The sequence below is a fragment of the Callithrix jacchus genome, chromosome 10 (assembly GCF_049354715.1).
Source record: "Callithrix jacchus isolate 240 chromosome 10, calJac240_pri, whole genome shotgun sequence".
Taxonomy (NCBI): Eukaryota; Metazoa; Chordata; class Mammalia; order Primates; family Cebidae; genus Callithrix; species Callithrix jacchus.
Genome location: NC_133511.1, coordinates 10,154,385 through 10,169,962, shown reverse-complemented (window position 1 = coordinate 10,169,962; position 15,578 = coordinate 10,154,385). Strand labels below are relative to the sequence as shown.

General features: G+C 44.2%; 1 protein-coding gene across 1 annotated transcript in view; it reads right to left on the bottom strand.

The window, feature by feature from the left end:
- The window catches only part of FDX1 (ferredoxin 1), a 36,353-nt gene extending 23,806 nt beyond the window's left edge, over positions 1–12,547 (bottom strand). Inside the window, exons 1-2 of the mRNA XM_009006742.5 lie at positions 12,193–12,547; positions 6,470–6,594 (exon numbers count right to left, since the gene is read on the bottom strand). Coding sequence (XP_009004990.1) covers positions 6,470–6,594; positions 12,193–12,377 — 310 coding nt within the window. The 5' untranslated portion in view covers positions 12,378–12,547. The remainder of the gene's footprint in view (positions 1–6,469; positions 6,595–12,192) is intronic.
- Between the last annotated feature and the right edge of the window lie 3,031 nt (positions 12,548–15,578).

The following is a 15,578-nucleotide window of genomic DNA, read 5'->3' as shown; positions in this document are numbered from 1 at the left end:
CTTTGCTGCTTAGAAACTTCTGCCGGATACCCTAAGTCATCTCTCTCAAGTTCAAAGTTCCACAAATCTCTAGGGCAGGGGCAAAATGCCACCAGTCTCTTTGCTAAAACATAGCAAGAGTCACCTTTGCTCCAATTCCCAACAAGTTCCTCATCTCCACCTGAGACCACCTCAGCCTGGATTTCATTGTCCATATCATTATCAGCATTTTGGCCAAAGCCATTCCACAAATCTCTAGGGAGTTCCAAACTTTCCCATATTTTCCTGTCTTCTCCTGAGCCCTCCAAACTGTTCCAACCTCTGCCTGTTACCCAGTTCCAAAGTCGCTTGCACATTTTCAGGTATCTTTTCAGTAGCACACCACCCCTGGTGCCAATCTGCTGTATTAGTCCATTTTTACCCTGCTGACAAAGACATACATGAAAAAAAACGGGTAATTTATACAGGAAAAAGGGTTTATGGACTTACAGTTCCATGTAGCTGAGGAAGCCTCACAATCCTGGTGGAAGGCAAAGAGGAGCAAGTCATACCTTACACGGATGGCAGCAGGCAAACAGACAGCTTGTGTAGGGAAACTCCCCCTTATAAAACTGTCATATCTCACAAGACTTATTCACTAACACGAGAACAGCATAAGAAAGACCTGCCCCCAGGATTCAATTACCACCCACCAGGTCCCTCCTACAACATGTGGAAATTCAAGATGAGATTTGGGGATGGACACAGCCAGACCATATCACCAGTATTGTTTTCCATTATCCTTGACCAAGTGATTTTTTTTGTGAGCTTAAAAATATTCCTACTTTAGGCCAAGTGCTCTAGCTCATGCCTGTAATCCCAGCACTTTGGAAGGCCAAGGTGGGTGGATCACCTGAGGTCAGGAGTTCCAGAACAGCCTGGCCAACATGGTGAAACCCCACCTCTACTAAAAATACAAAAAGTAGCAAGACACAGTGGCACATGCCTGTAATCCCAGCTATTCGGGAGGCTGAGGCAGGAGAAGTGCTTGAACCTGGGAGGCGGAGCCTGCAGTGAGCCAAGATCGCACCACTGCACTCCAGCCTGGGCGACAGAGCAAGGCTCTGTCTCAGGAAAAAAAAAAAAAAAAAAATCCTACTTTAATGCCTTTTTAAAAATCCTATTTTGTAAGTACTTCTGTCTATACAGTATCTACTCCTAAATAAACCGCACCAAATGTCAAGCTGACTGTTCAGCCTTTTTCAGTGTTGGATCATGTTTAGCAGCCATTCCAACGTTATTAATTTGGGACATATTTCAGTACCACACCATCACTAAATGAAACTTTAGTTAACACTGCTACGAGATGTTAAGATGTAAATTTTTTCGGCCGGGCGCGGTGGCTCAAGCCTGTAATCCCAGCACTTTGGGAGGCCGAGGCGGGTGGATCACGAGGTCATGAGATTGAGACCATCCTGGTCAATATGGTGAAACCCCATCTCTACTAAAGATACAAAAAATTAGCTGGGCATGGTGGCGCGTGCCTGTAATCCCAGCTACTTGGGAGGCTGAGGCAGGAGAATTGCCTGAACCCAGGAGGCGGAGGTTGCGGTGAGCCGAGATCGCGCCATTGCACTCCAGCCTGGGTACAAGAGTAAAACTCCATCTCAAAAAAAAAAAAAAAAAAAAGATATAAATTTTTTCAACAGCATAAAAGCCACAAGTTCCGACGCACACAAACCACAGCATGGTTTACCCACTTCTGTCAAAGATCAGGAAATATTTCTACCAGCTAAAGTGGCTCCACCACGTGACAGAAATAAAAAATTCTTTGAAATCAATGAAAGCAGAGACACAAGATACCAAAATCTCTGGGATGCAGCAAAAGCAGGGTTAAGATGCAAGTTTAGAACACTGCACACCTACACTGAGAAGTTAGAAAGATTTCAAAGTAACCAGCTAACATTACATCTAGAAGAACCTGAAAAACAAGAACCTCAAAGCTAGCAGAATAAAAGGAATAACTAAACTCAGAGCAGAACTGAATAAAACTGAGATCCAAAAATCCACACAAAGGATGGACAAAACTGGAAGCTGGTTTTTTGAAAGGATAAACAAAATGATAAGCCCACTAGCTAAACTAACAAAGAAAAGAAAAGAGACAATCCCAATAAGCCCAATCAGAAATGACAAAGATGGCATCACACCCAATCCCATAAAGATACCAAGATCCTAGAGGCTGTTAGGAACACCCCTATCCACACAAACTAGACAACCTAGACACACAGACCAAAGGAACAGAATAGAGAACTGACAAGTAAAGCCATACATCTAGAAAATCTGATATTTGACTAAGTCAACAAAAATAAGCAATGAGGAAAACACTCCCTGTTCAATAAATGGTGCTGGATAGCTGGCTGTTACCTGCAGAATGAAACTAGACCCCTACCTATCACTGCATACAAAATTTAACTCAAAATAGATTACTTAAATGTAGGACCTAAAACTGAAAAAATCCTAGAAGAAAACCTCAGAAATGCTCTCCTGGAAACTGGCGCTGGCAAATAATTTTTATGACTAAGTCCTCAAAAGCAATAGCAACAAAAACAAAAATTGACAAGTGGGACCTAATTAAAGAGCCTCAGCACATTAAAAGAAACTATCAACAAAGTAAACACCCTACAAAATGGGAGAAAATATTCACAAACCATGCATCCAACAAAGGTCTAATATCCAGAATCTACAGGGAACTTAGATCAATAAGCAAAAAACAAATAACCTCATTAAAAAGTGGGCAGAGGGCTGGGCACGGTGGCTCACACCTGTAATCCTAGCATGTGGGGAGGCCAAGTCAGGCGGATCAGAAGGTCAGGATTTCAAGACCAGCCTGGCCAACATGGTGAAACCCCATCTCTACTAAAAATACAAAACAAATAGCCAGCCATAGTGGTATGTACCTTTAATCCCAGCTACTCAGGAGGCTGAGGCAGAAGAATTGCTTTAACACAGGAGGTAAAGGTTGCAGTGAGCCGAGATCACACCACTGCACTCCAGCCTGGGAAACAGAGTGAGACTCCATCTCGGGGAAAAAAAGTGGGCAGTGGTCAGGCGTAGTGGCTTACACTTGTAATCCCAGCACTTAGGAGGCCAAGGTGGGCAGACTGCTTGAGGTCAGGAGTTCCAGACCAGCCTGGCCAACAAAAATTAGCTGGGCTTGGTAGTGGGTACCTCTAATCCCAGCTACTCAGGAGGCTGAAGCAGGAGAATTGCTTGAACCTGGGAGGCGGAGGTTGCCGTGAGCCAAGACTGCACCATTACACTCCAGCCTGGGCAATAGAGCAAGACTCTGTCTCAAAAAAAAAAAAAAAAAATCAAAGTAAACACCCCACATAATGGGAGAAAATATTCACAAACTATGCATCCAACAAAGGTCTAATATCCAGAATCTCTAGGGAACTTAAAGAGATCAACAACTAAAAAGCAAACCTCATTAAAAAGTGGGCAGAGGTCAAGTGTGGTGCTCACTCCTATAATCCCAGCACTTTGGGAGACTGAAGTGGGCAGATCACTTGAAGTCATGAGTTCAAGACCAGCCTAGCCAACATGGCTAAACAGTATCTTACTAAAAATACAAAAATTAGCTGGGCATGGTGGCGCACCCTTGTAATTCCAGCTACTCAGGAGACTGAGGCACAAGAATCACGTGAATTCAAGACACAGAGGTTGCAGTGAGCTGAAATTGCACCACTTTATTCCAGCCTGGGTGACAGTGAGAATTTGTCTCAAAACAGATAAATAAATATTTAAAAAAGAAGACATACAAGTGGCCAACAAACATGAAACATGGCAAAATACTCCACTTTGCAAATCAAAACCACAATGAGATACCATCTTGCACCAGTCATAACGAATATCATTAAAAAGTTGGGGTTGTCGGCGCTCCAGCCAGGGCCTTACAACGGCCTGCTTAAAAAAAAACAAAACCTTAAAAAAAAAAAAAAGAATATAATTAAAAAGTCAAAAATTACACATGTTGGCAAGGCTGCAGAGAAATGGAAACACTTATACAGTGCTGGTGGGAATGCAAATTAGTTAAGCCACTGCGGAAAGCAGTTTGGAGATTTCTCAAAGAACTAAAAATGGAACTACCATTCAACCAAGCAATCCCATTACTGGGTGCGTACCCAGGAGAAAACAAATCATTCTACCAAAAGACACATGCTCTTGTATGTTTACCTCAGCACTATTCATAATAGCAAAGCTATGGAATCAATCTGGGTGCCCGTCAATAGAGGACTGGATAAAGAAAATGTAGTACATATATACCACGGAATATGCAGCCATAAAAAAGAACAAAACTATGTCCTTTCCAGCAACAAGAATACAGCTCAAGGCCATTATCCTAAGGAAATTAACACAGAACCAGAAAAGCAAAGTGTTCTCACGTTGAAGTGTGAGCTAAATACTGGGTCCTATGGACATAAAGTTGGGAACAGGAGATACTGCGGACTACCAGAAGGGGAAGGGAGAGGGACAAGGATGAAAAGCTGTCTGTTGGTTATTATTTGTACTACCTGGGTGACCGGATTATTCATACCCCAGACCCCCAGACTTCAGCATCCCGGATACATCCATTTAAAAACCTGCACGTGTACTCGCTGAATCTAAATAAAAGTTGGGAAAAAAAAAAAAAAAGACATGAACAGACACCACTCAAAAGAAGACACAGACAGCTGGGCATGGTGGCTCACGCCTGACACGCCAGCACTTTGGGAGGCTAAGGCAGGTAGATCACAGGGTCAAGAGATTGAGACCATCCTGGCTAACATGGTGAAACCCTGTCTCTACTAAAAATACAAAAAAATTATCCAGGCATGGTGGCATGCGCCTGTAGTCCCAGCTACTGAGGAGACAGAGTCAGGAGAATCACTTGAACCCGGGAGGCAGAGGTTGTGGTGAGCCAAGATTGCACCACTGTACTCCAATCCAGCCTGGGTGACGGAGGGAGACTCGGTCTCAAAAACAAAAAAGAAATAGACATAAAAGCGGCCAATAAACATATGAAAAAATGTTCAACATCACTAATCACCGGAGAAACGCAAATCAAAACCACAATGAGACACACATCTTGACTTCAAGACAGGTTTGAGTCTTAGCCCTCTCACTTACTGCATGCATAACCAGGGAAAATTAATTTCCATGAGACTCAGTTTCTTCAACTATCAAAGGGAGACTAAAACAAAAAATCTACCTCATTTAACATATGCTGGAATGTGGTATACACTCAAATTCTAGTTGTTATAATTATTTTTAAACTAGCAAAAAGAAAGTAGATTTAGATATTCAAGGCTGGGCATGGTGGCTCACACATGTAATCCCAGCCACTCAGGAGACAGAGTCAGGAGGATCACTGGAGCCCAGAAGGTCAAGGCTTCAGTAAGCTATGACTGCACCACTGCACTCCAGCCTGGGTGACAGAGGGAGAGTCTGTCTCAAAAAAAAAAGATATGCAGCAAATATTATTGAGTGCCAACTCTGAACAAAGTCTACTCCGTGAGGTTACCTAACAGTCTTTCAAAAACAAGCAATCTAATAAGAGACAGGTCCAGTCTCTCTAAAAAGGAAAACTGTTATAAGCATTAACAAAGAGAGGTAGATTTAATACATCATGGGAAGACCGAAGAAAGAGAAATTAATTCTGATCTAGAAATGGTTTTTACAAGTGTAATGTGAACTATGCCTTGGAAGAAGCCTAGTCAGATATGTTCCTTGAAACTTATTCCACACTAGTGATTCTCAAACTTGAACATGCATCAAAATCACACAGACAGCTGTTAAAACACACAATGCTGGGCCTATCCCAGACTTTGTGACTCAGTGAGTCTGGGGCAGGGGCGGCAGGCAGGGGAGAAGTGTCTGAAAATCTGTATTTACCAGGTGACACTCAGGCTAATGGTCAAGGAAACCCTCTCTGAAAACTCCTGTCCTAGGCACACAGTGCTTGAACGAAACTGACAGGTGATACACAGGGTGCGCCTGAGGAAGTGGAAAAGGGCAGCTGCAGGAACACTGGATTTGCACGTGTAGTTAAGGCATATGGTCAGAAGTCTTAAAATGAAAACTTTCTAAACAAAGCACTTTCCAGGATAAGTTACCTTTCCTAGGAAGGTGAGCTGACATTCAAGATATTTAACTACTTCTCCGGGCTATCACATTTTTTTCTCTCTAACCTGGTATCTTTTAACTGTACTCCATAACATCAGCTTTGCATCACACATGTAAACAGTAAGGTAAAGAGGCCTTATCTTACAGCAGATTTCTGGCCACGAGTTATTTAAGTTTATAAAGAAGAGAACGGTGTCACTCTATTATTCTTTATAAATAAGAATATAACACTAACACATCCTAAATGTTAATATTTTACCTAGCATGCTATAGGTTAAAATTCTTCAAAAAAAAATTGAAACCTAACAGTTTCACTTATGCATTTTAAGAAATGTTTCATACTCACCAAAGCCATCAATATCTAGATTATTTTCAACCACAACATCTAGCAGAGAATCACCAACTTTTCCTTTGGTTGTTAATGTTTCACCATCACGGTTTACAAAGTGGACTGTTATTTTATCTTCTGAGCTGGAAAAGAAAGCAGTCCTTTAGTATTTTTAGTAATTTCAAAACATAATTTAAAATAATTAGTTTAAAAGCCTATAAAGCCTCCAGAGTAGATGGGACTACAGGTGTCCAGCACCGCATCTGGATAATTTTTTTATTTTTATTTTTCTGTAGTGACAGAGTGTCACTATGTTGCTCAACTGGTCACAAACCTTAGCCTCGATAAGTCCTCTCAACTTGGCCTCCTAAAACTCTGAGATTACAGGCCTGAGCCACCATGCCTAGCTGAAAGTATTTTCTTTTCTTTCCAAAGTTTATTTGGGAAGAAGGCATGACACATCAAAGGCATATATATCTACCCACCTACCAGGTAATAAGCTCTACTACCTTACGGGAAATGGCAATGACTACCCGGTCAAGGCCACCTGGTGGCCTCAGTACGTGTCTGCCTAATAGTCAGTTACAAGACATTTGGCAATTATCATCACTCATGAAGTCTATTTTACTCTCATAAAAGCCGGTGCAGCGGCTTGCACCTGCATTCCCAGTACTTTGAGAAGCTGATGTGGGAAGATTGTTTGAGGCCAGGGTTTTGAGACCAGCCTGGGCAACATAGCAAGATCCCACCTTTACAAAAAATAAAATAATTAGCCAGGTGTAGTAATATGACCTGCAGGCCCAGCTAATTGGGAGGCTGAGATGGGAGGATACCTTCAACCCAGGAGGAAGAGGAGGCTGCAGTAGAATATGATTGCACCACTGCACTCCAGCCTGGCCAACAGGACGAAACCCATCTCTACTATAAATACAAAAATTAGCTGGGCATCATGGCGCATGCCTATAATTCTAGCTACTTGGGAGGCTGAGGCAGGAGAATTGCTTGAACCCAGAAGGCGGAGGTTGCAGTGAGCCAAGATCGCACCACTGCACTCCAGCCTGGGGGGTAGAGTGAAACTCTCTCTCCAAAAAAAAAAAAAAAAAAAAGCAAATCATTCTGCTCTCAATAGGACGACTGCTGTGCTACATAGAATACTATCGCTGAGAGAAGTTGTTTAGAGTTTTCTGTGTATCTGACATCTCATTTCAGTGCACATTACATACTTCCAAATCAAAGGGACTAGAAAAAGTTTTTCATTTGTTTGAATCTGTAAGATAAATACCTCTTTGAATCTGTTTTATAAGCTAGCTTGTTAGCTATCAGCTAGCGGACTTAAATTTCTTTCACTTCTCACAAACATCCCTCCAAAACTTGAGAAAAGACATTATACTAGCAACTAGATCCTTATTCCTCCACCATCGTTCATTTTAATTTTTACCTCACATTTGAAAAGATTCTCAACTTAAAATGAGTTGTTATTCTTCCTACTACCAACAGATGGCAAGAGCCCATCAACTACATCTTCAAGCAAAACTCAGAATTAAATAATTTCAGAGCCATAACTATCTTGAAAATTATCAAGTCCAATGATCCCATTCCACAAATGAGGCAACCGAAGCCCTCCCTAATCTTATAACACTGGAAAGAACCAGGATTCTATTAATTAAAACTCATCAAAAGGGTGTACGTATGTACGGGAATGTTCCTCAAAGGGGCCTGTGCTCTCCAACTTTTTATCACAGCCAAAAATGCTTTAAAACTAGTATTCCCACACATTATTCATGATTTTCAACAAGACAACTGCCATTTTTTTCAAAGTAGAATGGCTGAGAATGAAAATACCCAGGAGGCAGAAAGACCACTCTGGAGGTAATCAGAAGACCACAAACTAAGCCAGGACAGAGAACACAGTGACTCAATAGACATCCAGGAGGCAGACCAAACTTTAGTGACCATCTACATAAGATAAACTGAAAAGGGAGGAAGAAAAACACTGGGATTTCCAGCTCACGCAATTGGGTGGTACCGTTTAACCTAGGTTTAAGACAGGAAGCAAGGAGGGGTGAACCAGCCCAGGTCGGAAATGGAGCAGGTCAAAACTCCCGTGCTGATCAGTAGTGGGATCGCACCTCTGAATAGCCACTGCACTCCAGCCTGGGCAACATAGCCAGACCCTGTCTCTAAATAAATAGATAAATAAAAAAGACAGGAAGCAAAGGAGCTTTGGGGAAGATGGAAATAAGTTCAAGCTTAGACCTGCTGAATTCAATAGTGAAAAAGCTAGATAAGAATGTCCAGGCTGGGCGCGGTGGCTCAGCACTTTGGGAGGCCGAGGCGGGTGGATCACGAGGTCAAGAGATCGAGACCATCCTGGTCAACATGGTGAAACCCCGTCTTTACTAAAAATATAAAAAATTAGCTGGGCACGGTGGCGCATGCCTGTAATCCCAGCTACTCAGGAGGCTGAGGCAGGAGAATTGCCTGAACCCAGGAGGCGGAGGTTGCAGTGAGCTGAGATCACGCCATTGCACTCCAGCCTGGGTAACAAGAGCAAAAAACTCCATCTCAAAAAAAAAAAAAAATGTCCAAAAGCCAGATGGAAATACGGGTATGGGTCTGAGCCCAGCAGAGAAGTCTAGAGATTTGACATCAGTGAAAGCTTGGAAGTACATTAGAAAGAATTCCATCATTTATAAACACCACTGAAAGCCAGAGGTTTTAGTATTGCTGTTCTTCTGAAGCACTCTAGAGCTAAGCTTACAGCAAAGGAATTTGAAATCTCTTTTACATCAGCCTCGTCTTCTACAAAATCAGGACATTAACCTTACAGTTCTGACAATGTATGCAAAATACATAACACAGAGTAGAATTCAACAAACACTGATTAATAACTTTCATTTAAAGACCAAGCGCTTTTGCTAAGAAGCCCAATCTGCTGGTCTGTATTAAAGGCGTACAGCCCTACAAAACAACTGCCAAGTAAGAGCATTAACAGGTTGACCAAAGAACAGGAGAGGAACTGGAAATGAGAGAAAAAGGCAATTCTTTAGCTGAAAGAGTATGGAACCTAAGAGTCGGAAGCTGTAGACACTAGGCCGGGCACAGGGGTTCATGCCTGTAATCTCAATACTTAGGAAGGCTGAGGCAGGCAGATCACTAGAGGCCAGGAGTTCGAGACCAGGCTGGCCAACGTGGTGAAACCTTCTCTCTACCAAAACAGTGTGCAAGTGTGGTGGCACGCACCTGTAATCCCAGCAATTCAGGTGGCTGAGGCATGAGAATCGCTTGAACCTAGGAGACAGAGGTTGCAGTAAGCCACGATGGCACCACTACACTCGGGTGAAGGGTGCACCAAAACCTCCAAAATCACCACTAAAAAACTCACCCATTAACCAAACACCACCTGTGCCCCAATAACTACTGAAATTTTTTTTTTGGAAGAAAGCAGCTTTATTGAGGCAGCAGCACTGTTATAACTCTTTTTTTTAACTTGCATTTTAGATTTTGGGGTACAGGTGAAGAACATGCAAGATTGTTGCATAGGTACACACATGGCAGTGTGACTTACTGCCTTCCTCCCCTTCACCTATATCTGGCAGTTCTCGACATGCTCTCTCTCCCCAACTCCCCACCCCCCGCAACTAGTGAAATTTTAAAAACAAATAGAAATTAAAATTTCTTTCAAAGATCAACAAAAACTTCTTGAGTTCTATTCCTAGTTTTGCCAACTAATTAATATGAAATTTTTATTCCCATTTATCTATCCTCCCTACCTCATAGAATTGTCTTAAGAGTCATGTGAAATAATACACGTGAAAGCTCTTTGTAACCTAAATCACTGCAAAATTATTGTGTCATGGTATTATTTTAGAGTTAAAGGGGTTTTTCTGACTCTCAGTTACCGATAGCTTATTGAGTTGTTAAACCTCAAAGAACTAGTTTCTAGAACGGCTCTGTCTGTCCGTAAGAACTCTGTGCCATAACAAAGGTGTTCTCCACATACCTGCCATGTCCAATACACATGTGGCTACTGAGTACTTGAAATGCAGCTAGTGTAACTGGGAGACCGAACCTTTAATTTTATTTACCTTTAATTATCTTAAACATCAATAGCCATATGTGATTAGTGGCTACCGTATCGGACAGCACAAGTCTCATTAACACAGTAAGAACTGGAAAATCTAGTTGTAGCTCCAAAGTCTGTAAGAGGAATTATAAGACCACGATTAGAAATTGTACCAGTAAAGAGGGCAGCAGGATTATGAGGAAATAGATGTGTTCCCCTTTAAGACAACCTGACATATCCAAATCCAAACAAATCTGAGAGAGACAACTCCCAATTACTACAAAAACATTCGTGTTCCCTTATACCAGTTATACAAGCATGTTCAATATCTGTCCCAATGTATACAATTGTCCAAAACTCATCTATTGTATAATAGAAAGCAAGGCACCCACACAGGTCAAAGGGAGGGAAGTGCAGAGGAAACAGGAACAAATATAACTGGCTTACCTTCTCCCTGATTTCCCCCAAAGTTCACGCAACAGAAATGTTTGGAGCACCCATTAGATAACGGGATTTGTGGGGAAATGATGACTGCAAGTTCTAAGCCCTGCTCTCAGGGACTTTCTCAAGAAGAAACCAGAAAAAGCAGCATACAAATCCAACACCCTCTTCCTCTAGCTCTTGATTCCTGCTACCCTACATCACGGGGTAAAGAGCTGTTGAGAGATATGCATTATATAAATCTCCACCACGTTGCTAGCGTCTGAAAGTATGTGTAAATTTCATCTGTAGTGTATCTAAGGAGTGTCTCTGAAAAACAAATATGCCCAAGAACCTAAAACTTCAACACATTTGGGAGAAATTGGTCCCATCTTGCAATATTTAATACAAAACCCACTTAACGCTGTGAGCCTAAGAGGCAGCGGCGGCGGCTGCTGCTAGCAGGTGACATCTACAGAGCCCTCACTGCGTGCCAGGCACAAGACTACCTGTATCGCTGTATTAACTCACGTATCCTTCCATTAACCGTAGGAGGTTTAAACTGTTATTATCTTCAACGTGCAAAGGCGGGGACTGGGTTCCTAAGAACTGAGGACGTTAGACACGTCAGACAAATCCCTACCAAAGCCAAGTTTCAAGTCCTGGCAAACTGCTTTCAACACTTAAGGAACTAGCAAAAGGCCTACAGGGCAGCAGAGACATGGGCTCGGTGTTTTCTACCTAAACACTCCCTGACAAAGATCTGAGACCAGGATGTCCTCCCACAGCAGGGCAAGGCCCTGAAAGAAACTGCTGGCAGGAGTGTCAGGCCAGGACAGCAGCAGGGAGCCTGTCACGAAGGTCACTACCAGTTGCAGGCAGAGCAAAGGTCAGATCCCAAACAAATCAAACGGAGAAGGAGCAGCGGCAAACTGCCGGCTTTCCCGAGGGCACCGGGGGCGCTGGGAAAGGGAGCTGGGCGTCCAGGGTGGGTCCCCGATTCCCGCCGGGAGTGGCTGGTGCAGGAAGGAGCTTTGCAGTGAGACGGAAGGGAGGCAGCCACGCCACCGAGCAGCTAGACTGAGCCGCAAGGGCACCCCAGAGGAGCGGGGAGAGAGGCGGGCCTCCGGGGCGTGGGCCCGGCCCGCAGGCGCCCAGGAGAGGCGGTGGACCCGGAGACCCGGCCCAGCGAGCCAGGCACTACCCACCGGGGACCCCGGCCCTGGCCCGCGATCGCACCTGCACGGCGCCCTACCTGCTCCGCGCCCGCGCCGACACGCTCAGCGGACGGCTCGCCCCCGCGCTCCCCCCCGGCGCCCGGCTCCTCAGCGGGCCGCCCGCAACGGCGCGGGACCCAGCGTGGTGCAGCCACCGGCCTGCAGGGCCGCCGAGGACCGCGGAAGCGGCGCGCAGGAGCCGGGCGCCCCCAGCGGCGGCCATCGCCCGCGGTCGGGAACTGCCGGAAGCGACGGTGACCGCGCTGAGGCCGAGAGAGTCTCCGAGAGGCGGGGACCGCAGCTCCGGTGCTGACCCCCGAGGGCCGCGGCAAGGGGCGAGGGGCGCTGGGCTGGAGCGGCAGAGAGGCCCTGCCGCGAAGAACTCGCCGAGTCCCCGCGTGCCTTCCGGGTGACCTATAAAGACACTGGCGAGCGGAGTGCGGCCCCGCCCCGTTCGCCCCCGCGGCCCGGGCCCACGGGGCGGGGCCCGCGCAGGGAACTTTCACCTACCCTCCAGGTTCGGTCGTAAGCTGGATGCTTTGTTAACGCCCGGAGTTGCCATGCAGACACAAAAAAATGTAAAAGAGAGCCGGACGTCTCGCGGAAACCGGTTAGCTAGGCCACTGTGTTCCGCATCCCCCCATCCCCCACCCGTTAAAAAAACTGGGGAATTCTGTCATCTAGGAGTCAAAATTAGAGCAAAAGTGAATTCTGCACACTGTGAAACAAGGACAGTGGGAAAGCTTGGAAAATTTCAGAATGCCATTATACAAGGAAATAATTATGACTATAAAATTGTAAATGACAATAATGAATAGGCTTGGGGCTGCTGCCGACGGGTAGCTGTCCTAGACTTTGGCAAATAAACGCTGGCTGAGTACATCAAACCCGTGAGCCTGAACAGGAAACTTTGTGATGAGCTGAGATTTCTGAAAGACTTTTACAAAACCCAGGAAGATGAACTTTAAAATACACCTTATCATGGTTAATATGTTGAGGGAAATGCACGGGCTTTAAGGTCAGAAATAGCGATGTTCCAATCCAAGGTCTACTACTTCAGAGATCTGAGACCTTGGAAAAATTATTCTCTTAGAGGATCAGAGTTTCCATAACTCTAAACACAGATAAGATATCCCAGCCTTCAGGGCCATTCTGAGGATTAAACTAACACGCAAAAGACACAGTGCGTCACAAACTAGAAAGGCTACCACTTCCTGGGTCTTCCTCCATCAGGGCTCATAAAGAGGCTAAGGCCAGAGACAAGGGGTTAGGGCAGATACGCTAAACACAATCGGATACCTTTTTTTATTTTCTGACATGGAGTCTCTATTGCCTCGGCCAGAGTGCAGTGACATGATCTCGGGTCCCTGCAACCTCAGCCTCCCAGGTTCAAATGATTATCCTGCCTCAGCCTCCCGAGTAGCTGGGACTACAGGCGTGCACCACCCGTGAGCCTGAACAGGAAACTTTGTGATGAGCTGAGTTCATCACCCCGCTAATATTTGAATACTCAGAACAAGAAAGTACAGACCTGAGTAAAGACTCTCCAATGTATGGCGCTCTCTTGAAGCCGATGGCAGAGAGAAGGCAATGGCTCCTAATTTCTCCAAATCTTTGGATGAAGAGAAAGTCTTTCAAGCTGCGAAGGGTGCACCAAACCCTGACAAGTAATCCTGAAGAGGAGGTTGTAAAAGAACAGTTAACTTTAAAAAAAAAAAAAAAAATCAAATCAAACCTCCAAGGTCGAATGAATTAGTTGCAGGAAGAGAATTGGAAAGAAAAAAAAATTGTAGATGTTCCCTCTTCTCTCAGCCCTCCTATAGCAAATACAGTTTCAAGTCCATTAGGCACTTTATAGCTTTCTGCTTTGTAGGGTAGTTCTTTGTATACATACACAGCATTCGTCTTAGTAACTCGGACAGCACCAGCTACAGGGCCTTGAACATGTCAAGGGTCCAATAAGTATGTGTGAATAAATTGACGTTACTTAATTTCCATTAATCATCAGAATTCATTAAGCATGTATATGAAGACTAAAGAAAGAAAAAAATGTTCTCCAGGTTTTCAAAGGTGAATGAGGGGTAATGCCAAAAATTGTCAATATCAGTAGTCAGCAGAATTCCAGAAGGAATTTGTAAACATGGTCATGAATACCGATAAAGCAACGTGGAATTACTAACGACGTGCTTTGGCTTGTCTGTTTGCTTATGTATTTCCTTGTCTATAAAACTCCCACCCTCCATCTCTTTTTTTTTTCTTTTCTTCTTTTTCCTTAGAGATGGGGTTTTGCCATGTTCCCAGGCTGGTTAAGCAATCTGCCCATCTCAGCCTTCTAACGTGCCGGGACTACAAGCGTGGGCCACCATGCCCAGCCCATCTTTTACTCCTTTCAAAATCCATTCATTGTTCGAAGACTTTTGTCTTAGTCTGTTTATGATGCTATAACAAAATGCCACACAGACTGGGTAATGGGTAAAGAACAGAAATTTCTTTTCTCACAATTCTGGAGACTGGGTCTCCCAGGGTCAAGGTGCCAGCTTGTCAGACATTATCTAATGTCTGATAGAGGCCAGTCTCTGCTTCCAGGATGGTATCTTGTTGCTGTGTCCTCACACAATGGAAGAAGGAAGGGCAAACATGCCTAATTTCCTGCGGCCCTTTTATAAAGGTGTCGGTAGAGAAAAATGATGAGACAACGCTCAATTGTTTTAGGAGATTTATCTGCCAAAGTTAAAGATGCATGCCCAGGAGACAGTGCTATACCTTTCTCCTAAGATGATTCTGAGGGCTCCAAATTTAAAGGGGGAAAGGTGGGATATTGAGAAGCACATAATTTTCATGTATGGGGGGATAAGGAAAACTGCTCATTCATGCCTTTGCCTACCTCAGTGAATCTGCATTTTTTTACATAAGTGATTCTCCTGCTTCAGCCTCTCGAGGTGCTGGGACTACAGGCATGCACCACCACACTCCAATAATTTTTGAATATTCAGAACAGGAAAGTGTAGACCTGAGTAAAGTCTCTCCAGTGAATCTGCATTTTTCACATTTGACATAGACAAATGGAGAAGAGAAAAAAATGCAGGAGATCTACATTTTTACGTAAGATAACACGGACACAATGGGGCAGGGGAACAATGAGACATGCATTTGTGTGTGGTGGGCATCGGGGTGACTGCATCTGTAAACATAATCTATCAATTTACATTGCCATGGTGAAATTTTGACAGAAATACCTTAAAAGATCTTGCAGATCACTAGGAATTTCTTTGTGGGTAAAATATGGAGGAGGCCTGTAGCTTTTCATCCTGTAGCCATCTTATTTGGAAACCCAAAATGGGGAGGCGGGTTTGCATAACGTAGTTCCCAGCGTAACTTTTCCCTTTGGCTTAATGAGCCTGGGGTCTCAAGATTTAATTTCCTT